The sequence below is a fragment of the Spermophilus citellus genome (assembly GCF_964194105.1).
Source record: "Spermophilus citellus genome assembly, chromosome: 12".
NCBI lineage: Eukaryota > Metazoa > Chordata > Mammalia > Rodentia > Sciuridae > Spermophilus > Spermophilus citellus.
In genome coordinates this window covers 103,116,607-103,138,861 of record NC_138198.1, presented here as the reverse complement: position 1 = coordinate 103,138,861, position 22,255 = coordinate 103,116,607, and the positions used below count along the sequence as shown (strand labels likewise).

At 41.9% G+C, this 22,255-nt stretch overlaps 1 protein-coding gene and 1 long non-coding RNA gene across 2 annotated transcripts in view; one reads left to right on the top strand and one right to left on the bottom strand.

Annotated features, from left to right (window-relative positions):
- LOC308631726 overlaps positions 1–2,152 on the top strand; it is a 63,940-nt gene extending 61,788 nt beyond the window's left edge. Inside the window, exons 3-4 of the long non-coding RNA XR_014018321.1 lie at positions 956–1,508; positions 1,606–2,152. This is a non-coding gene — a long non-coding RNA (uncharacterized lncRNA). The remainder of the gene's footprint in view (positions 1–955; positions 1,509–1,605) is intronic.
- SLC14A1 (solute carrier family 14 member 1 (Kidd blood group)) lies at positions 1,505–21,594 on the bottom strand. The gene is made up of 10 exons (XM_081263185.1): positions 21,536–21,594; positions 20,803–20,865; positions 15,550–15,706; positions 14,829–15,018; positions 12,700–12,828; positions 10,746–10,938; positions 8,071–8,218; positions 7,717–7,851; positions 3,607–3,656; positions 1,505–1,740 (listed from the first exon to the last, which is right to left on the bottom strand). The coding sequence occupies exons 3-10, from the start codon at positions 15,683–15,685 to the stop codon at positions 1,567–1,569; spliced, it is 1,155 nt and encodes a 384-aa protein (XP_081119311.1). The 5' UTR covers positions 15,686–15,706; positions 20,803–20,865; positions 21,536–21,594; the 3' UTR covers positions 1,505–1,566.
- Between the last annotated feature and the right edge of the window lie 661 nt (positions 21,595–22,255).

Here is a 22,255-nt window from a genome sequence, read left to right as displayed (position 1 = left end):
GACTCTTCACTGCTGGGGATTTCTGGTTTTGCTTAGTTTTGCTTTCTCTCAACTCTTATTTTGCAAATTCTCTAACAAGAGAGATATTAGTCCCAACACTGAAAATTCAATTTTTTCATTACATTTATGACAGCTACAAATTTATAATTTCAAAAGGTTTTGGTCACCAGGTTTTAGAATTGGAATAGTGTTTGCTTGTTTGCTTTCCTAAGAAAAGGAAGAAGTGAATTTCTCTCTAAAATCTTGGAGGGTTACTTACTGCCCTACTTGTTTATCCATCCAGCAAAACTGTATTCTGTACTGAGCACTGACGACTGAAAGAGGGAAAAAATCTTGAGACTTCCAAAGTCCCAATTTTTCACCCCGCAAAATACAAAGCTGCAGGGAATAGAGGTGGCAGCCATGAGCTCACTATCTTCTCACTCTTCAGCACAGTTAGCCACAGAACCTTTACAGAACTTGTAGAAATTAGAAAAGCAAAAGAGGAGAATTCCTCACCTGCATTTCAAATATCATTCGTTTCTGAGAGATAATATTACGAAGGTGCACAAAAGAATGATTTTGTAAAAGAAATTCAACAACTTCTAAAAATAAGACCTATAAGCAAACTCACTTTAACTTCCAGTCTTTAAAGTCATCCTCAAATGAATTAAAAATGCAAATTTAAAGGGCTCTGGAGTTTCATGATGATTCTGTGTATTTATAAGATCAAAGGAGGGATTACAGTAAAGTATGCTGAGCATTTTATAAATACCTATGCTGAGTAGTTTATAAATATGTACATTTTTCTTTAATGCCTATGGATTGATGAAGTCAGGAACTTCTCTTATTTTATGTTGGAAAGAAATTCTTTCTTATAGAAAAAATAATGAACTATGTAAAACATCTTTCACAATCTCCAAGAAAAGTGGCAATTCAGAATAATTTTGATAAAATCCCTTTTCCCCTTCTACAGTTCTGTCAGCATGAAGAAACTCAACCATCTCCTATAAATGTATGTGACACACACATTGGAGAGCATGGAGGCCATTCTGCTGAGGAACTGGCGAACTTACCCACACCCTATCTGCACCCTTGTGATGTCAATCAAAACTGCAACATCTAACTTGCATTAATTTTAAAAAGCCATACTGCTTATCTGAGAATTCTGGATTGAACTTTAATTTTGTGAATTCCTTAAGGCTTAGTTGGTTTATAAAGCGTAATTTTTAATACTGATAAAATGATCTGGCCAACTAAGCACCAATAATATTAATAAATATCAATAGTTAGCTCTGCATTTACTAGGTCTTTCTGTTGAAGCATTTGACTTTATAAATACATTACAGTCTTAGTGCCAACCCTCACTGGGGTTTCAAATTCCACACTAGAGCATGTCACCTGGATGTGGTCCTCATGTCTCAGGATATTCCTGGAGTCAAAAAGCAAAATGCAAAGTGAACAAAAGAACAGATTGCTGACAGTCAGTATGAAGTTGTCCAGTGGAAAACCACAGTTGCTGAGACTCTGTAAGTCAATGGGAACATAAGAAATGACTCGTGACCATGGCTGTGGGTGGGGTTGCTCTCACAAAGGGCTCTCAACCATCCTTCTCTTGCTCTGTAGATAGAAGATACGGTTCTCTTCAGGATAAGTGACTTTACTGAGTGGCATCCTGTAGATGCTGGAGTTTTTTGTGGTCAGCAGGAGGAACAGAAGTGTAGCCAAACAGAAGGACCAGGTACCAGCCGGCAATCCAACCTGGGAAAAGAGAGAAGCCACATATTCCTTTAAGATCCCCTTGGAAAGCTAATCCACACAACACCACCCTATACTTTCACCCTGGTAGGTCTGGGAGCACCAGGGGCATTGCTCTGGATTCCGTTTATGCCCAGGAAGGCCTAGCCTAAGATCTCAGGGGTTTAACCATGGAAGTCTCTTCATGTGTCCTTTAGGATAGTCAGTTAGACCTCTATTTTTTCTTTCCTTACTTCTCATACATCAGATGTGGACACCTGGTACATGGAGAAGACACTTAGTGCCTTGCTAAAGACCCTGACCACTCACGTCCACAAGGCTTCCTCTGAATGTTCAAGCCAATGATGACCATTTACTTTGACTTTCACTCAGTCTAGGTCCTGGACTCCACTTGTTTCACTTCTTTGAATTTTGTCTCCCAAATAGACTCTTCAGTTTCTTAGGGTAGGTCTTTCTGTGCTGACCGTGGTGATTCACTCAGTTCTGAACATACCCACTGGTTAGCTCTAGTCCTATGGAGTGTGATGGAGTATAATCTGACTGCACATCAGATAAATAACATCTGTTCAAAAAAACAGATGCCCAAGTATCACAAAAGATCCACTTGATCAGAAAGATGAGGGATTGGGCCTAAGGATCTGTATTTTCCAAAATCTCATAATGAATTCAGCAGTTTGATCAATTAGCCCATGGACTGGCACCTGTGAATTTTTTTTTTTGTTGTTGGGATGCAAAGAAGTCCATGAGACTTGGATGTACTTCCCATCATATATGGGAATTTGGCTTATCATTGTAAAGATGCTATATCTCCATAAAGACCTTCCCAGATAAACTCTGTATACTAAGTGCTGAGAGAGCCAGGTACTATCTTGACCCATTAGCAGCCAAAACACATCAACATGGATGAGGCCGACAGCAACTGGCCCTTTATCTTCTGCAGTGGTGGATGAGGATGAGAAGAAAGTTCAGGCATTAGGAGGTGGAGGATTCTCTGTGAAACAGGAGAGACTGGGCTCCTTGAGTGAAGGACAGGAGAAGATCAAAGGACAGGAGGACAGTTCTACAAAGGAAGGAGAAAGAGTGGCAAGAGACAGTTAATGGGAAAGATTGTGCTATTAAATAATTTGTCCAGGAGCCATGCCTTAGAAGTCTTATTTGACAATGGATGAAGGATTTAATAAAGACCAGAAGTAAAACAAAACAAAACAAAACAAAATTATTTCCAGATGTAGTAGCACATGCCTGTAATACCAGTGGCTCAGGAGGCAGAGGCAGGAGGATCATGAGTTCAAAGCACTAGGCAACTCAGTGAGACACTGTCTCTAAATAAAATACAAAATAGGTCTGGGATGTGGCTCAGTGGTCAAGTGACCCTGAGTTTAATCCCCAGTACTCCTACAAACAAAACAAAACAAAAAACAAAAACAAACCACAAAACACCATTGATTGGATTTAAAACGACAACAATAACATCTGGGTTTTTAGTCAATTATCTTTCTCCCCCTTTCCTGATTTCTCAATTATTATATAGTTCTGGCTTTCTGTTTGAGTAAAAGGTACTCTAAGGTCAACTTCTTGACACTCAGTTAGACTATGAACTTGATAAAATGTTATTCAGTTATTGATAAAGTATTGTTAAAGTTATTCTTTAAACCATGCAATCTGATATTTGTAACATGCCTGGTGATTGCAGTTTGGACTAAAGTTTACTGTGATATTGGAGGTGAGAGTGGCCCAGGAGCTCAGAAGGAGGAGGAGTGAGGAATAGTGGGCATCACAGTCATGGATCCTGTCACTGGATGCTGCCCAGGAGGACTTCAGAAGGGTTTTCCATGTAATTCAAAGCTGATCAATCATAAGCAAACTCACCTTAGCCATCAGGTGTGTCAGGCTGCCTCCAAGGTAGGCGGTGAATAGGGCTACAAAGAAAGGAGAAAGAATGCTTGGGAGATGTATTTTGAATCACAGGAAAGACTGCCTTTCAATATAGAACCCATGGAAGGTACATTTGCACATATATCCAGCTAGCCCCATACCCCGATCACAAGTACTAAGCTTAGAGTCAGAAGATCTGGGTTCAAATCCTGCCCCATCAGGATTGAAATCCTGCCCTTAGACTCTGTCTAAGCTTCCACGTTCTTGCCTATGCAATGGAAGTAAAAGGTTTATCCCATAGGGTTGATAAAAGCAACAAAGGAAATAATGCTTATGTTTAGCACACAGTAAGTGCTCAATAAAGGTAGTCTGTGGTGCTATTTTGTTGTTGTTATGGCTAGTATGTCCATGACAAATAAACTTCCTCATTGTTTAATCCAAGTACAGTTGAGTTTCTGGGTATAACCTGGTTTCTATATAATCTCCCTGAATCTAGGAGATATATCTATATCTATATATCTATATCTAAATCTATTTATCTTTTTTAAAAAAATCTATATATCTGGGATTGAACCCAGGAGCACTGTACCACTGAGTTGCATTCCCAGCCCTTTTTATTTTCAGACAGAGTTTTGCTAAGTTGCCTGGTCCTGCCTTCAGCTTGTGATCCTCCTGCCCCAGTCTCCTGAGTAGCTGGGATTACAGGGGCTCACCACCCCATCTGGCAAAACAGCCCTGGTTTCAAATCCCAGCTCTCCCATTTTATTTGTTGAATAACAAATCCATGTATTTCTAAGGATCTAGTTTTGTCATCTGGTAAAAGGCAGCTTGAAGATCTGCTTTCCAAGGAGGTGATGAGTCTCAAATCAATGCATGCATTTCCACAAACAGCAGCTGTGAACTCATCCCTCTTACCATGTGACAGTTACTATCTGCACAGAGGACTGCTCACTACTTGGGTTGGAAGGTTTCCCTCTGTAGTTTCATCAATCTCATTCATTTCTAAGATCACCTTCATTCATTCAACCACTCCTCCTGGGCCCTCTGCTGTCTCAAGTGTCAGCCCCTGAGAAACATTTTAAATAATGCAAACAAGCTGCTCAACACTATTTATGTTTAATGTGCTTTATGTACACATGGACTAATCCTCAGAACAGTTCTATGAGGCAGGTACTTAACTCCCATTTTTTAAAGTGTAGAACTGAGACACAGAAAAGTTAAATAAATTGCTTAAGTTCAGAAAGCTAAGTAGAGCTGGGATTTGATTCCACAAGTCTGGCACCATGGTGTGTGATCTGAACTAGTTCCATATACTACTTTAACCACTGTTCTATGCTAGTCAAGATATCTGTTCTATCCAAAGGAAGGTAAGTGTTCCCCCTACAAATGTCCACATCCTAATTCCCAGAACCTGTGATTGTGTTGTCTCATGTGGCAAAAGGGATTGTGAAACTCTGCTTAAGTTACAGTCCCCGAGATGGGGAGATTATCAAGGATCTTCCAAATTACTACAAGTGTCAATTTAATAAAAGAGAGGTGAAAAAATTGGACCTAGGGAGTAGAATGGAATATTTTTACTTTTTTATTTTTGTTGTTGTTTCTCGGCATTGATCCTCCTGCATGCTTGGCAAGCACTCTCCCACTGAGCTACATCTCCGTCTCTTTTTATTTTATTTTGAAATAGGGTCTCACTAGTTCCCAGGCTGGCCTTGAACTTGCCATCCTACTGCTTCAGCCTCCCCAGCAGCTGGGATCACAGGTGTACACCCATTGCATCTGGCTGGTATTTTCATTTTCTACTTTATACTTCTTTATACAGATTGGAATTTTGTTTTGTTTTGTACAATAAGACCGCACTACTATCATAAAGGAAATAAGGAAGATATTCCAACTTTGAGAAAACACATCCCCCTCCAAGGTCTGCCAAACCTCATCAACATCTCCTGTGATCAAGTTTCTGCCTGACTTTGAAGGATGCACTCAGGCTGTCACCACACTGAACTGTGTTACTCTTTCCACCAAACACAACTCCTCCTCCAATGTTTTAGGACTCACAGAAAAACCACCATCTCTAGGGGGGACTTCTGATGATTCCAACTGTGACGTTCCCCCAGAGGAGCCTGTGCTGCAGATTTCTCTTTGTTATGCAATTAATTCTGCAGAGGCTCCCCTCTTTACTCCCCAGCCTCCACTGTCCACTCTAACATTCTCTGTGCTCAGGAACTGCTTAGGACCTAAAGCTTTTGGGTTGCCTCATGACTGTTTAATACTTATTTGCTGCTACTGCAAATAGAGGTCTGAAACCAGTTTCAGAATAAAGCTATAAGGTTGGAGGATGAGAGTGTCTAACCCAGCTAAGCTCAGATGACCACAGAATCTGTCCACAGCTTCTTAGCCTTGAACTTGTGAACAAATGTGAAGAGTGAACAAAACAGATACAGATATTAGGTGAAACAGCTGAGTAACTATAAAGAAACTGACAGAATGACATCTAAGTGGTGACACCAATTGAATTTTTTTTTCAATTTGATATTATTATTGCTGTATATATATACGTGACTGCATAACCCATGTGATTCTGCAACCTGTACACTCAGAAAAATGAGAAATTATACCCCATCCGATTCAAATGTATGATATGTCAAGATCATTGTACTGCCACATGTAACTAATTAAAACAAATAAAAAATTAAAATTAAAAAAATATTTTTATTTTAAAATTTTTATCCTTTTGCAGCACTGGGGACTGAACCCAGGGGTGCTCTACCACTGAACTAAACCCTAGCCCTTTTATTTTTTATTTTGAGACAGGGTCACACTAAGTTGCTTAGGATCTCCCAAATTGCTGAGGCTCCAACTTGCAGTTTTCCTGCCTCAGCCTCACACAGCCTGAGTACTATTAGCTTTGCTGCAGCACAAATCACAATTTGAATGGGGCCTTCCCAACCCTTGGTTCTATCTCACCTCTGACCAGGGCAAGAATCCCGCTCTACCTCTTGCCTGAAATGTGGTTCACCATTGTAATGACTGCTTAGGTAGCGTGGATCAATTAACTGGTGAGAAAATGAATCTGAACACATACTTCCACCAGATTAGAAATAATTTCTCCACATTCCACTATCGCTCTCACCTTTTTGTATCTAAAGGAGTATCACTCCTTCCACTCCAGAGCATTATTTTAAATACTGTTATTACATTGAATTACGTCTCAGGATGCTTTCCGTGAAGCAGCTTGGGGAAGCCACCAGCATTTCAGATCCAAATCTCCTGAGGTCTGTTTAGCCTGAGGGGTTGCCATAAGGGCCTAATGCTGTCACAGAGGAGCAGCCAGGGGCAGGGTGAGCAATTGCAGGTTCTGGCTGGTAGGTTTGGGTTTACCCCTAGAAAATCTAGTGCGGAAGGTCTTTCCACACTTCCTTTAAACTTTGTCCTCCTTACCCAAACTGAGAAGTGAGAAGACTGAACTGGAGTTCTCCCAGGACGCCTTCCAGCTCTGACAGGCAGAGTCTGGCTAGTCCTGGGTCCGAAAGGTGAAAGGTTTAAGAAATCAGCTCTCAATGTGTGAACTGCAGGCCAGCAGCATCTGGCCCCACTGGGAGCTTGCTAGAGACACAGATGCCTCTCCATTGCCTCTCCCTCTGAGTTGGAGACACAGTGTGAGACCCAGTGATCTGGGTTCTGTGCCTGCTGAAGTGTGAGGACAGCTGGATGAATGTGATTCTCAAAGTGCCACCTGTACTTCCCCCTGATTCACCAAGAAATATGACCTGATATTTAGCTTATTTTACTTAATTATTTTTTTTTGGGGGGGGGTTAAACAATAAACACAAAGAATGCAGGACAAATCTGATGTCCAGGCCCCCCAAATATACATAATGTGGTGTTGTCAACATGATTCAATAGGCTCCTAACTTCACAATGAGAGAGGCAAAAGTGACTTTAATACTCCCAGAGAGGGGACATCATTGACCTGCTCACATTATTAAATCTCAGGTGGGCCGAGTTAGGATTCCAGCTCTAATCTTACACAATCCTTTTTAATTCCTTGATGTGGGTCCCATAGCTGGGAACAATCTTCTCCCTACCCCATGGTAGGATACTCACCGCAGGCAAGAGCTAGGAGGTGGGCTTGCCAGGTAAGAGCTATGAACATTCCCCCAATTGCAATGCAGGCCAGAGAACTGTTGTAACCCCAGAGTCCAAAGTAGATGTCCTTAAATGGCGCTGAGAGACTGAGTCCTGTTAGGTAAGACAGAAGTGGTCAGTGCTCTGGACAAAAGGGAGGATGCTCTGGAATGAGACAGGGGTGTGGTCCTGGGGTTAGGGGGAGCATCACAGATCTCCCGTTGGTTCCCAGGAAGCAGAGACTTCGAGAAAGGTCTGGAATACAGAATACACCTGAGACCATGCACAGGATGCTGGAGGAGCTCAGTGTTTGACAACGAGTTTTGTGCTTACCTGCGACTATCCCCAGCAGTGATCCGATGGCGGCGTGCAGGCACATGAGTGGGGAGGAGAGCAGGAGGCCACATAAGAAGATGCCCCCCGTCCATGGGTTGTCACAACCATATATCTGACCAACCCCCACTGGCAGGGACTTCAAAAGCTGCAAAATCAAGTACAAAACTGAGGCTCCCAAATGACTGATCATAAAACCTACAGGACACCCCCAAACTCAGTGTTATTTTAGATTTAGCATTCTCATGTTCAGATCAGTTTTAACTAATCTTTAAAATTCTCTCCTTTAATTACAAAAACAAAATCTCCATCCTTCTTTAGCTTGATCCACACAGGTACATCTGCCCTTCCCTGGTGCAGCTGTGCACGCCTTTCCCAAATCTCCTATGCGCCCTGACTCCCTGATGTGTCCTGCCCTTGGCCTCCATCCCTGGGAGGCTCTCAGTGTAGTCATTGCTTCTGGCTGTGAGGATGTGTCACAGCTTCTATTGAGGATAGTAGGAACCACAGCTCCTTTTGCTTCGAATTATCTATTGGTGTTGAGGGCAATAATCAATACTATCAAATATTCCTATTCAATAGAAATATTACTACCGTGCAACGTGAGTGCTCCTACTAGGGCCAGAGACCTGGAGCTGAATGATCTTAGACACAATTTAGAAGAGATTATAAGCAAGGTCATGAATCAGGACCATATTTGCCCTTTTGATGTTAAGTAGGACATGTATTAGTTTAAACACATCCGTAACTCATTCCAGTTATTAACACCTGTCAGTCAGACATCAAAACACAAAAATACACACAAATGTCATAATTCTACTTTGTGATTGAGGCCTGAATTTAAAGTTTTCACAGAATGGGAGTTCTCAAGAAGGCACAGAATTTGACTCAAATGATAATTTTTATAATAATACTCTTGATAGGGCCAGGATAGATATCATCACCTTGACATTTCCATTTTGAGTGAGGATAATTCCTGAAAGATGCCTTCTCCTGTGGCCCCTTCACCTGTTCTAGGTTATATGTGTGCCTCTAGGCAAGAACCCTCTGCAGGCAAAGACTCTGACAGAGGGAGCCCCGGCTCTGGCACAGGGGATGTGTCCTCTCCCCTCTTGTCTTAGGCTGGGTCTCACACTGGCTTCCACATGCTGGCAGGGTCTCTGCTCAGCACACCAGACATGGGCTCTAAATTCCTCTGGGCGTTGCTTGGTCTTTGTGTTTACACAAGATAATTTCCTGCTTGTTTCTTCTAGAACAGGCAGCTTCACACAGGCAAAGAAGTATAGGTTTTTATCTCTGAACTTGATAACATAACTATCCCTCAGGTAGCCAGGGGGGTGGGGAAATTGAATGAGATGTCAAGTAAGTGTGTTGATATAGGTTCTGAGAGAGGAGGGACAAACCGCTCCCCTGCCCCAGGTCGGCCTGTCCATCGGGTGACAGATTGTCTACACCCACACTGTCCAGTGCAGGAGCTACTAGCCTCCTGTGGCTATCAGGCAGCTGAAATGTGGCTAGTGAAGTTGTGGAACAGAGTTTTTAATTAATTTACATCTAAATTAAGCCATATGAGGCTGCTATATGAGACACAACAGTTCTAGAGAGATTCATATTATTTTGTAAATTATTTCTTTATAAGTAGTTCTAATACATTTTTTTTAAAGTTTTCCTTCTGGCTATTTCCAAAAGCTCTTATTCATTCTTTGGGTAGGAAGCAAAGGCTCGTGAGTTTCTCTTGTATTTTCACTGCTCAGCAAAGAGCACAACAGAGGGTGTTTCCTAACTGGAGAGAGGGAGAGCCAGTCTTTTGCACATAAAAAAAGGTAAGTTTTCTTTGGTTTTCTCCTGATTTCAAGTATTCTCTTGTTCTTAATGATCAAGAAATCTTAAACATATTTACTCCAGAAACACAAGCAGGAAGAGCTGGAACTCAATTTGGGTTAACTAGGGGTTTAAGAATCTGTCCTCTCTCCATGCACACCCATCTGCAAAGATACATTTAGTACCCTGTATCCTGGGGTAGAATGGTTCTCAAAGTCAGGCCTGCATCACAATTTGGAGGGTTTGTTAATACAGGTTCTCAGACCCCAGTTTCAGGGATTATGATTTAGAGGGTCTGAGATGGAGCTTGTTTTGATAGTTAAAAAATTCCCTGGGTGTCTCTGATGCTTACCAAAGCCAAGAATCCTGGATTACTCTGCACACTCTATGAGCTAAGCCAGAAGAAAAGGCAGAACAGAGAGGTTCTGCAGTGAGAGTCAGCCCGCAGTGCTTCTGACTGGAGGAACCAGGTCATGGAAGATTGAGTTCCAGGTCAGAGGCCACCATCCTGATCCCTGGTCTCCATCACATCCACCCAAATAAGGGCCAAGCTCACAAAGTGTGTCTGAATCCCACTCACAATAGTGTGTCTGAATCCCAGTGGTGCTATACTCTGGAGATGGCACTGTGGATTTTTTTTTTTTTAAGAAGGGGGGAATTTTAGCTTTGAACAAATAATTATTTTTAAAAATCCCTTAGATACCAAAGCTCCAGAGTAGAACCATTGTTTTAGATGGTAAGCAGAAGGCAGAAAGACCATGAAGTACTGAGACTCAGATACCCATGGGCAATGAGCCAGAGGACCTGGGTGTCTTTAAGGGAGAGGGGGATTGTGAGAAGATAACGCAACTTACCTCCAGGGCACTGAGGTCAGACCAGGTGACATTGGGAACTGAGCTTATAGATGTGATCAGCTGGCTTGGAAAGAATGGATTGTAATGTCCTGTGGCTGAAAGGTACATTGACAATGCCATGTTGAAAGGGAGAGTGAAGACGGGAAGGTCCCACTTGCTGAACACTGAGCTCAATGCACTCGAGAAAACCGGGCTAAAAAGGAATGGAACAGAACAATCTGGATGTGACAAGCCAGACTGGACAATGGGGTCTCTACACCATCAAGGACTTTGCTTCGCCTGCCAGTATGTGCCTAAAGTGTTCTGTTGCCAAACCACCCACAGACTGGAAATATGGGATACGTCATAGAGACAATAATTCAAAAACACAGTACAAAAAAAATCAACTCTTAACTCCTTTGGCTTTTGAAAAACTATACTCTGGGGTTGCTCAGAGTGAATTCTACATCAAGGTTTTAAAAATACCTTTGAAGTACTTAATAAAGTATGTACAGAGCTAAGGTGCCTTGCAACACTGGATCATGTGTCCCTTCCTCCCATCAGATGATACCAGACTCCTGCATCCATCTCTTCATGGATCTATTATGCACATCTTATTTGGGAAAAGAGAAATACTTGCCCAAGGAAGGATACAGGTAGTGTAGGTTAGAGGAAAGAGATTTTCTATTCAGGCGGCAGAGTTGACAATTTTGAGCCACTGACAAGTGTTGTGACCTTAAGCAAGACACAGGTCCTCAGTTTCCTGGTCTGTAAATTTAGGACTGGTTTGGGTGGTCCATGGGCCCATGTCTCTCCCTCTTACTGACCCAATCAAGAAGCTACATTTCTAAGATCAAAACTCCAGATTTCCTGGGTTGTGGGAGGTGTGGTAAGCACCCACTGGCCACAGCTGAGTTCTAAAAATGGGGTCCCTGGACCAGCCACATCAGCATTACCTGGGAACTTGTTAAAAATGCAAGTTCTCAGGCTCCACTCTAGACAGACTGAACCAGAAACTCTGGGAATGGGGAGCAGCCACCTGTATTTTAATAAGTCCTCTAGGTGATTCTGATAGTACTCAAATTTGAGAACAACTGATGTGGGAGTGGGTCTCAACATTGGTATATTTAAGAATTGGTATATTTTAGAATCACTTGGGAAGATCACCAATCACATCAGGATACTGATTGGTGTGAGTGTGTGATGTGTGTGGTCACATACATCAGTGAGCTTAGTGTGTATCTGGGGCTGAGAACTTTTGGATGAGGCAAAGGTGTTGGAGGAACTGGTAGAAGGCCAAATAACTGGTTGAAGGAAGCATACAATTTTAGGTGGTTATTATTGTTTCCAGTGGAAATTTAAATTAGTGAATCTAATTTTTAAAAAATTCTCTATTTTCAGATGGGCACAATGGCTCACACCTGTGATCTCAGCAACTAGGGAGGCTGACACAGGAGGACTGCAAATTCAAGGTCAGCCTCAGTATTTTAGGGAGGCCCTAAGTAACTTAGCAAGCCCTGTCTCAAAACAAAAAAATAAAAATGGCTGGGAATATACCTTAGTGGCAAAGCAACCTTGGTTAAATCCCTAGTACCCCTCCCCAAAGTTATTTGTTTTTTAAAAATGTTATGGTAAAATACACATAACATCAAATTTACCATTTAACTATTACTAAGTGTACAGCTCAATGACATTAAGTACATTCACATTGTTATACAACTGTCACTGTTATACAACTTGTCACTTCACAAGACAGTTTTCATATTACAAAATGGACACTTGTACCCATTAAACACCAACCCTTCATTTCTTCCTCCTTCCATACTTTTTTTTTTTTTTTAATGATGCTGGGGATGGAACCCAGGGCCTTACCCAGGGCCTTACACTTGCTAGGCAAGTGCTCTATCACTGAGATACATCCCCAGCCTCTCCCTCTACAATTTTTTCAGAGGTATTTTGAAAACCAGGTACTTACCAAGTCATAGACATAGCAGATACAGGCAATAATAGCCACCAGAAATAGTTTCCTTTATCTGAGAAGACAGCTATGAGTAATCCCACCAAGGTGCCATTGTAGCCATGGAGCCCAGCTGCTATGGCAGACCTGTAGGCAGGAGGCACAGCACAAGTAGACATGGGGAGGCCTGCATGTCAACTATACTTGTAACTTCTAGATCACATTCACATTAGAAAATGAGATTATACTTGGAAATGTTTCAAAGATTATTAAGCATCATATAAATACTAATAAAAACAGGAAGTATACACACAGATAAAACTTCAAATGTGCATGTAGAACAACCCTCTCCATAGGTGTCACAGCCAAGGACAGGTGTAGAGGGTCTGAGGGAGGAGGGGGAATAGGCCAGGCCACCTGATCTGCTTCATTTAATCTTTCTTGCAGAAAGTTCTTATTATTTATTTTAAATCATTAAGTAGAGTATTTTTGGTTGTTTTTTTTTTTTTTTTTTTGCATATAAAACTGTTTCCTAACCCTGATTTTTTTGGTGCAACCTATTAGATTCCTGAAATGTAAACGTAGTATCTTTATAAACATTAATCTCCCAAATCTTTCAATTTGGCATATGCTTTCATATTGCTGTGTCTAAATATGCATTTATCCTTCTCCTTCTTCTTCTTTTTGTTGCTGGGGATTGAACCCAGGGCCTTGCTCATGCACTGATATCTCATAGTGAAATATATATTTCTAAGTTACTGTGAGGAAAAATAATTACTTATATTTTACTTGGCAAAGTACCCCATTTAATTACATGCATGTTTAGTGCCTCTTTTTGAAATCTCTCTTTGCTAGATATTTAATCTCACTTCTAAAGATTTTCCTATAGGTAAGTGTCTACTCTGGCCATAATGGTTCCTATTTCATAACTGGGGACTAGAAACCCTGAGTGAGAAATGGGAATATTTCCATAGAATAAGCCCAAGCCTGTTAAGCCAGGCCCATGAAGGGCACAGGGTCTACACCCCAAGAGCCCGGAACTTCAGGGCGATGTCTGTGGGGAGGGGGTGAAGATGGTGAAGTGAGTGGGGAAAGTCAAATGCAGAGCCTGCATCTAGGAAGCCAGGGGGCAGGGAGGGATGGGAGGGGCATGGAGAGAAGTCTTGGCTCTTGTCTCTAACTGGGCCAGGAGCTACCAATGCAGCAGACAAGGTGATGTCACATGCATTCACTGGGGTGAGAACATCAGAGGTGGGACTCCCTGTTGAAAAGTCCTTTGTCTCCCTTCACTAATCCTTCAGGGAACCTGGGAAATTGTATTGCTGAAATCCAGAAAGTGGGACTACGCAGGCTGACAGTGGAGAGCTGTGCAAAGACTTGCCCTCTCGACAACTGTCTTGGAGAGTTAATGCCTGAGTTTGGTCAATGGAAAATGAATGGTGACATCTACAAATTGGAGAAACCATGGTGAAAGCAACAGGAAGATGACATGTCATCACTTGGAACAGAAACATCATTTTAGTGTAGTCTTTCGAACCAAAGAAAGTCAAAGAGATTTGAAAACAAACATGTAAATATGACTTATCTTTGAAATAGTGTGCCAAAAAAACGGGGTTGATCATATTTCACTGGAACAAACCAATGAGGGATTATTCAGTGATTATTCAGGGATTATTCAGATCCTAGAACGACACTAGATTTGTCCCTCTGAGAGCTGAGCTGAACTTTGCATTGTCTATGAAGAAAGAGTTTGCTAAACTAATGATTAAGCAAAATATAAAGGGCTTTTTAAAAAGCCATTAAGCCTTTCATGAACTCATATGCATTTTTTTTTCTCAAACAAAATGCTGAAGACAATAATTTTATTGACCATTAAAGAAGATCACCTTAGAAGCTCTTCTGTTGCTGAGTTTTGGTTACCCTGTCTTATCATGAGAATCTGGCATCATTCGAACTGGCCAATTATTCAGATATCAAGAATAAGAGACAATAAATGATTCCCTGACTTCTGACTCAAGGCAATAGGAAGAGATCTGTGGAGTAAAGGTTGTTTCTCCCAGGAAGGGTGTGGCTGTCAACCGCTCCCAGTGGCTGGTTGGCTACTATCTCAGAAAGGGAGCCACAGTGCCATAGACAGATGTGCCTACCTGTCCTGGCTGAGCAAGAGGGCCGTCAGGGTGGAGACCACTGTTCCCACACAGCCATTGAGAGCCCACCAGGGGTTCTGGACCAGAAGTCCCACCAGAATCAGGATTCCACTGATGGGGTTGCTGACGAACACCACTTGGGATATGCCCCGAAGAATCCAGTCAATGAACTGGAGTACCACAGGCTTGTCTGGGATAGATGAGATAAGTTAAGATGTGGCAGGACCACTTCAACCCCCAACCCTGAGCAGAAACACTAGGGTCCCTCAGAGATGAAACTGACTTTTGGTATTCCTTAAGCTTCTTTCCTCTGAACCCTTTGCCTCTTTAGTGGCACCCAGATCCCCCAAATCATTGTGTTTTTTTTTTTAATGCAAAACCTACACTGTCCCTACTGAAATCTAAGCTTCAGAATCTAATGTACTTACTTACAACCCTCAGGGGTACAGATTCTTAAGTCAAAGGAATGAAATTAGCTATAGTAAAATTTTCATTTTTAAGTACTGAAATTACAGATGGAGCCTATTGCTTTCCTCTGAGGAGGATCCAGGCCCTGATCGCTATTCCAGGAAAAGATATCAGGAGGTTTGAAGGTTGAAGATAAAAAATAAGAGAGTGAAGAGTAATGGGGAATCTAACCAAAGATGTAAATAGAAATGTCAGTCAACCATTTCCCCAAAGCCACTTTTCCTGTTTCTCCAAGGGATGGATGCATAGATACCTTTAAGCCACCTGGCAAATTCTTTCATATCACCGGTGATATAGCCAATTGTCTTGGGAATGCACCTTCTCCCTCCACATGATGCAGCCTGGTTTTCACCGTGGTCTACTTTGACTATTGTGGGGCTGTCCTCCATCGTTAGCTCTTCTTCTGGATCCTTCAGAGAAGAACAAAATTCATAATATCCCTAATGTAGGACTTTCCATGTGGGCCAACTAGGGCCTAGTTACAGTAGCCACAAAAGAGGAGTTTAAATATATTCATGAGGGCATGCCTCATGGGACTAAAAAAGCCCTGTTTTCCTCCTGAAACATCATGGAGATTATCATCCAAACTCAAATTCCACACTACCTTGGTCATCAATGTCTTTAATGCTATCATGAGAAAGTTCTAGACAGTAATAATATAAGGTTCAATTTCTAGTTCAATAAACATTTATTGAACCTCAACTTCCTGTACTCAAGGGCTCGGTCTAATTGAGAAGAAAGAAAAATGTTAACATGACAAGCCAAATAACACTACGGAAAGAGCTAAAATCAAGTGCTTGAACTTCATACTGTCAATTAAAGGAGGAGCAAGATCAAGTTACAGAATGGCTTGCTCCCAAAGCAGACTGATTAGCTACTTTCCAAGGAAAGTGCCTTTTTAAATTAAATTTTAAAATGACAAAATACTAGTTTTTATTTAAGACTTTGAAGGGGAAATTCAAAAAGAAAAACAAAACAGTTTGTGTGTTTTAAGAATCTTCCTAAGGTTCTTAAGGAACCAGCCTTCCGCCCCCACTTTCCAAATCCAACACTGTGAAATTTGTTTTTCTATCATGCAACTGTCTCAGATCTTCTTTTCTTTTGGAGCCTGTCATTTAAATGTGTAAACACAGGTAAGAATGATATTCCACAAAGATATGGAAACTGAGAAAGGTTATGCCGTCAAAAGCCAGTCATAATCTAAGGATTGTATAGTATAAGGATTTACAGGGTGTAATTATGGTAAGCATGCCTTGGCTAAAGACAAACGATGAAACCACAGCTTGTGTTCACTATGGGACTATTTTATACAGTAAGTATGTAATGTTACAACAATATGGTACTGCGTAGACAAAATGAGGGTTTTATGGTAGTAGATATAAAAGAATATCAATGGTATAATTTCAGAAGCAGAGAAAGACAATGGTCAAAGCTCCTTGGGTGTGAAAGAAAAGCCCAGAGCACAGCCAGGTCAATAGGAAGCAAGCAAACCCCGAATCATAAGACCCTAGAACACACAGATATAGAATACCGAAGTCACAGTCACATAAGACATGACCGAAGTCTAAGCAGAAAACCAGCTCATCTTCCCCCATGGCAAGGCTGTGAACAAAGGGTTCTCATGGCTATTTCTGACCTCATCGTTATTCTATTTGCTACATCAAATTGCTATTCACAGATAAAGTTACGTCTTTTTTTTTTTAACATCCTGATTCTTGTTTTGGTGTTTATTAAGCCCAGCACAAAAATAAACATGGGTAACTGATTTATTTCTGAGTAACAATTATATTTCAATTGTATTACTTTACTGCCCAACTAATCATCCTGCTTTTTAAACAATAGTGAACCATTAATTGTTGCACGAAGTGGAAGTTATTTATACAATGCAATGTGGGCCAAGGTCATTCATTCTGTTTTGGCAAAACAATGTCAGACACCAATATCTGTGAAATTTCTAAAGAATTTCTAACATTGGAAACTGCTGGAGGCCAGGAACCTAAACTTTATTATCCCTGTGAAGATGTGAAACTACTTGAGTAATTAAGCATTTATGAAAAATTACTCTTTATTTCATACTGTGTCTGAATAATGGCTATTTCTTATTTTCAGACATCTCCTTCTTCATATCTCACAACTGAAAATATGGCACGGTAAGCCCCTTCCTCAATGACCCATTTTCAAAGCCATACCAAGTCATGAGAGGCCCTGGGCTTCAGTCCAGGTAACCACAAAAAGCACAAAGCCACAGCTTCCTGGAGTTTCTATACTGAATATATAAGGTCCCCAAAGTGATAGATTCCAAGGAAAACAGGGGGAGGGGTGGGGGAGTGGTATTTCCCATTGACTACAGAACAAATTCCAGAATAAAATTCATGCTCTCAAAATTTCCAGGATATATTTGTTTGTTTTAGAGCGTTTTAAATACCCCATCATTTCAGAGATTTTAGAGATACGGATTCAAAACCTGATACTGTAACTGGCCAGACGTGATTGAGAACCTGAATGACCTGAGTCCCCTGCTCAGCCACCTCCGGTTAAGACTAAATATTTTTTTGTTCAAAATCCACAGCCCAACCTACAGAAGGCTTATTATTGCTATTTGTGTCTCCAATATCTATGTGCTGGGATGCGTGGGAGGGCTATGATGTCCTAGAGACAGGGGCTTCTCCTGACTTGAGACAGAGGCTGCGTTCAAGAGAGATCTCATGAACCATTTATTCTGAACTGCTAGTTCAACAAACATTCTCAAAACCCTGGGAGCCTTGATACTTGTTCTAGAACTGAGGCAGGAGAACTGGTTAGGAGCAGTCAGTAATTTCAAGTTGCGATTCTCTAGAATTTGATCATGCTAGAATATGTGCATTTCCTTAGGGAAATTTAGGGTTCCACACATTCTACATGTGAAGTCAGTGAGAAGCTATGGAGATGCTCTGCCCGATCCTGACTAAATAGACCATTACATTTCAACCAAGAGGAGAGGAAAATAAAATAAAAAGAATTCTAATAGGAGCAGGATAAATGTAAAATCCTAGGCCATGGTTCCCGTGCTTTTGCAAGGCTTCCAGAAATCCCCAACTCAGTGGTCAGACCTCTAAACCACAGGCAATACCAAGTGGCTTTTTGGCACAGGAATCATGGGCCTTTGGTTCAGCCCAAAGCCCTGAGCTCAGCGGAGCTTGCTGACCCCCCACTTCCCAGGCTCTTCTCAGAAAAGACACACCAGAGCTTGCAGCAGGCTCCCAGGTTCCCCAGAGGAGGCTGCAGGGGGGAGCATACCTGTTCTTGTGGCTCATGGGCCAGGACCAAGCTTAGCCGGGCAAAGCCTTCGTGCGCTGCCTCACCAGCTTTATTTCCAAAAGGGTCTATCCAAATAGGACCATGACGGGCGTCACCAGCGCCACCAATCAAAGACCGTCCATTCATCCTTCCTTTTTCTCCATACATGACAAAGGGCAAAAATACATGAATCAGCAGGATGCGCCCTGGCTCCAGTGAGCACGAGAAAGCCCAGATGGGGGTAGTGGGGAGGGGGCAATGGGGCCCCCGGTGTTGGAGGTTGCACAGGGCCTCCAACACCAAGGACAGACCTCCTCTTCATCAAAGAGCTTGCAGCCGGAGGGAAGAGAGACAAGGAGCTGACTGCAGAAATGGAATGCTCATTTTGTTTTACTTAAAAAGAAAAAAAAAAAAATGGCAGCCCATCATGCTGCTGCGCAGAGCCCAAAACCCAGGCTTGGTTCTGCTGCATTTTTCTTCTCTGCTGGCAGGAGGCTTGGCCCATGTGAAACCTTCTCCAAAGGGAGAGGTGAGCTCAGGCTCCAAAGTGCTTGTGGCAAATTTAGGGTTCTATATGGGGGACCAACACTGAGACAAGTTGCCCAGTCTTAATCAAGTGTGAGATGGCGAAGACATGGAGTGGCCTCTATTTTCTTCAATAAGATACTAGCTGCACTATTTACACACAGCAAAAGCCCATTTAGGAGGCCAAGAAATGGCGTTTTTTTCTTCTATCTGATTAAGAATGCTTAAATATCGAATATCACCATTAATAATAAACAATTGTTAGTTGAATTCAACAAGTGTGGCAGGTTTTAAAAATTTCTCTTTCTCTCTGTCTTCCTTCCTTTCTTTCTCTTCCTCTCTTATTCTTTCATTGCCTCCAAGGATACCCTTCTTCCTTCAGAAGTTCAGAAAATTTGTCTGTGTGGTATTTATTTCTTTGTTTTTCCCTCTTTCGTTTATTTTACTTCTACTGGCTTGATGTGAAACCTGAAAACTTCACCAGAGTAGCTCTAGAAGTGTACAGTTGTGGAAAATATTTCTGAAATGTCTTAGGAAAAAGTGTGTGTGTGTGTGTGTGTGTGTGTGTGTGTGTGTATCCATGTTAAATTATCTGGCTAGTTATATACCAAATTCATGTGTCTGAGTTGCTCTGCGAGTATTTTTGTTTGATAAAGAATAGCATTAAGAAAACCGATGGCAGGGCTCTCATATACAGGTTTTGAAAAAACAAAAAAGAAGGAAAGAAAGACAAGAAGGGCGGACTCCCTCTTGTTGTAGAAGCCTATGCCCCCACCCCCAGTATCTGCCTTTGTCCATCACCAAACTCACACGAAACTCAGAGAACCACATCATTGAGCTCAATGTTAATATTTTCTTAGATCCAAGAGAAAGAAAATTTGAGAGCTAGTTGGAATTATAGAGAATCATAGTAACCACACTTCATTTTATAGAAGAGAAAACTCAGGTTCAGAGTGGGAGCTGTCGATGTTCACTCAGCAAGCAGCAGGCAGAGTATGCCTTAGGGAATGGGTAGCCTTGGTGGTTCTTCGTCCTCCGTCTGGGGCCAGGCACATTACTGCTGCCCGAGATTCTATTCAAGTCAACTAGAAGGAGCTGCTCTATATGGTAGGGTCTGCAGTGGGTGCCAGGGCTCAGCCATGTAGTGAATGCAGGAACCTTTCTTCATGGTTGCCCCAGGTGTGTGTGTAGGGGTGTTGAACAACAAAAAATAAAAGGCTCAGCCAGCCCAAATTTCATCCTATACCCTCCCAAGGAAACAGTTACTCTCCAATAAGCAAACATCTCCCTGTACCTCAAAGGGAACCTCACTCTTCTGTAGTACTGATACAGCAAGAGCAAGGTTTGCATGTAACATCCCAAGAATATTCTGGAAGCTGCACCTGGTGAGCTTTCCAGCAGAAGCTGGAAAGCGCTTTTCACAGCCCTGATCACTAGCGAAATGTTCAGCATTGATTCGAAGCAATATCAAGATTTCAATTCAATTGTTATTTCCTATTTTATTACACAAAATGAAACTCATTCCATTGTGAGCATTATAGGAGAAATTTGCACAATTGAAGAGACCCGAGTCTTCAATTTTCTGTGCCTCAAGTATCACTTCAAAAATAATACAAAATTTTGGATATGGATATAGAAGTATTTAAACATTCATATTCTATCATACTAAAAAGACTTTCAGCATTGATGTTTATTTGGTACTTACTGTAATCTTTATTTTAGGTAGTTTTTGATTGTAAGGGTCAGAAGTGCTCAGTTCTCTTTAAATCTGTAATCAAAAACAAAGAAAATGCTGTCAGGTACTTCTAACTCCCCGTGCAAAACTCTTTGCTTCTCAGTAGACAGCTCTCCTAGAAGCCTTGAATTTTACATGCCAGAAAGTGCAGCTGCAGGAAGTTGCCATATCAATGGCTGCAGTGGAGACCCATCCGTTTTCCCCGATGGGTACAGAGGCAGAGTCCCTTCAGCATGGCAGCACCCGCAGAAGAGCCCGTGAATTCATACTTGCAAAGCGCAGTTCCTAGCACCCCACTTTTATTTTCCTTTTGAGCCATATAAATGCTCATCTCCAACTTAATTATTCCAAGAGCACAGCCTGAAACTTTTAATAGTGCTGTTAAGTCAGAGTCATTTAGCACCCGAGTGGACAACCTGTAGCAAGCAATCCTCCACGTAGCTCAGGGCTGCTTCTACCTGTTTTAGAAGTGCAATTAAAGACACTGCCTTGAAGCATCTAGCAAGAAGCTCTTGGCTTCTGTGAATTGTTTACTTGTCTACCAGAACTCCAACTTGGCTGCTTCTATTCAGTCCTGACAATCTGAGACATAGCTCTCCATTAAACAAAGAAAGGAGAAAAAGAGCAAAATTTAGAGAGAACTAAGAAGGCAAGTCTCAAAAACGAGCAGTTGGAAATTACTAGAAATGAGGGGGGTACTTACCCTCCAGCTGGCGTCCCAGTGGCAGAAGGCAATGGCTGATAGAGACCTGCCAGGCACTGTTAAGAGAGAGAGAGAGAGCTGCAGAGGACTGTGCTGGAGGGAGGCACCTAACCTTTTATACCCAGAGCCCCACTCTGCATATCTGTGGACTGGTTTTCTCCTCCCACTTCAGCCACCAGTGCCAAAGCAATGCTGGGGAACTGGTCCTCTGGCTGCAGTACCTGCTGTCTCTCTCTTCTTGGTTTGGTGCTGACAACTTTGCCATGGTTTCCACAGCATCCTGAGGTCTTTATCCAGTGAGAATCCCAGTGAAATTCATCTTTTTCTCCTTCATGCTGTTTCCTCTAGACCCTAACCTTGCTTGGAATATTTCTGTAAAGATTTGTAACCAAAAAGAATCCACATAGTGCCACTTAAAGCAAAAACCACGGGATAGGTTGCTGCAGAGTGGACTCAGGAGGGAAATGATTGCTCCCTGGAGTGTGGGCTGGGGGTGAGGGTGGGGTTCTTAGACTTGATGCAATTTCTGCACAGGCATGTGAGTAGCAAGGCCCTGGGGGGTGAGGTGCAGGGTGGGAGGACAAGGTGTACAGAAGCTGTTTCTGTGGAAAACAGAAAGACAAATGTTTCCCTGGAATGCTCTTTTTTTTTTTTTTTTTTTTTTTCCAGGTGAGAATCCCAGACAGAACTCTGCTGTTTTTTGAAAGTTAGGAGGCAAAC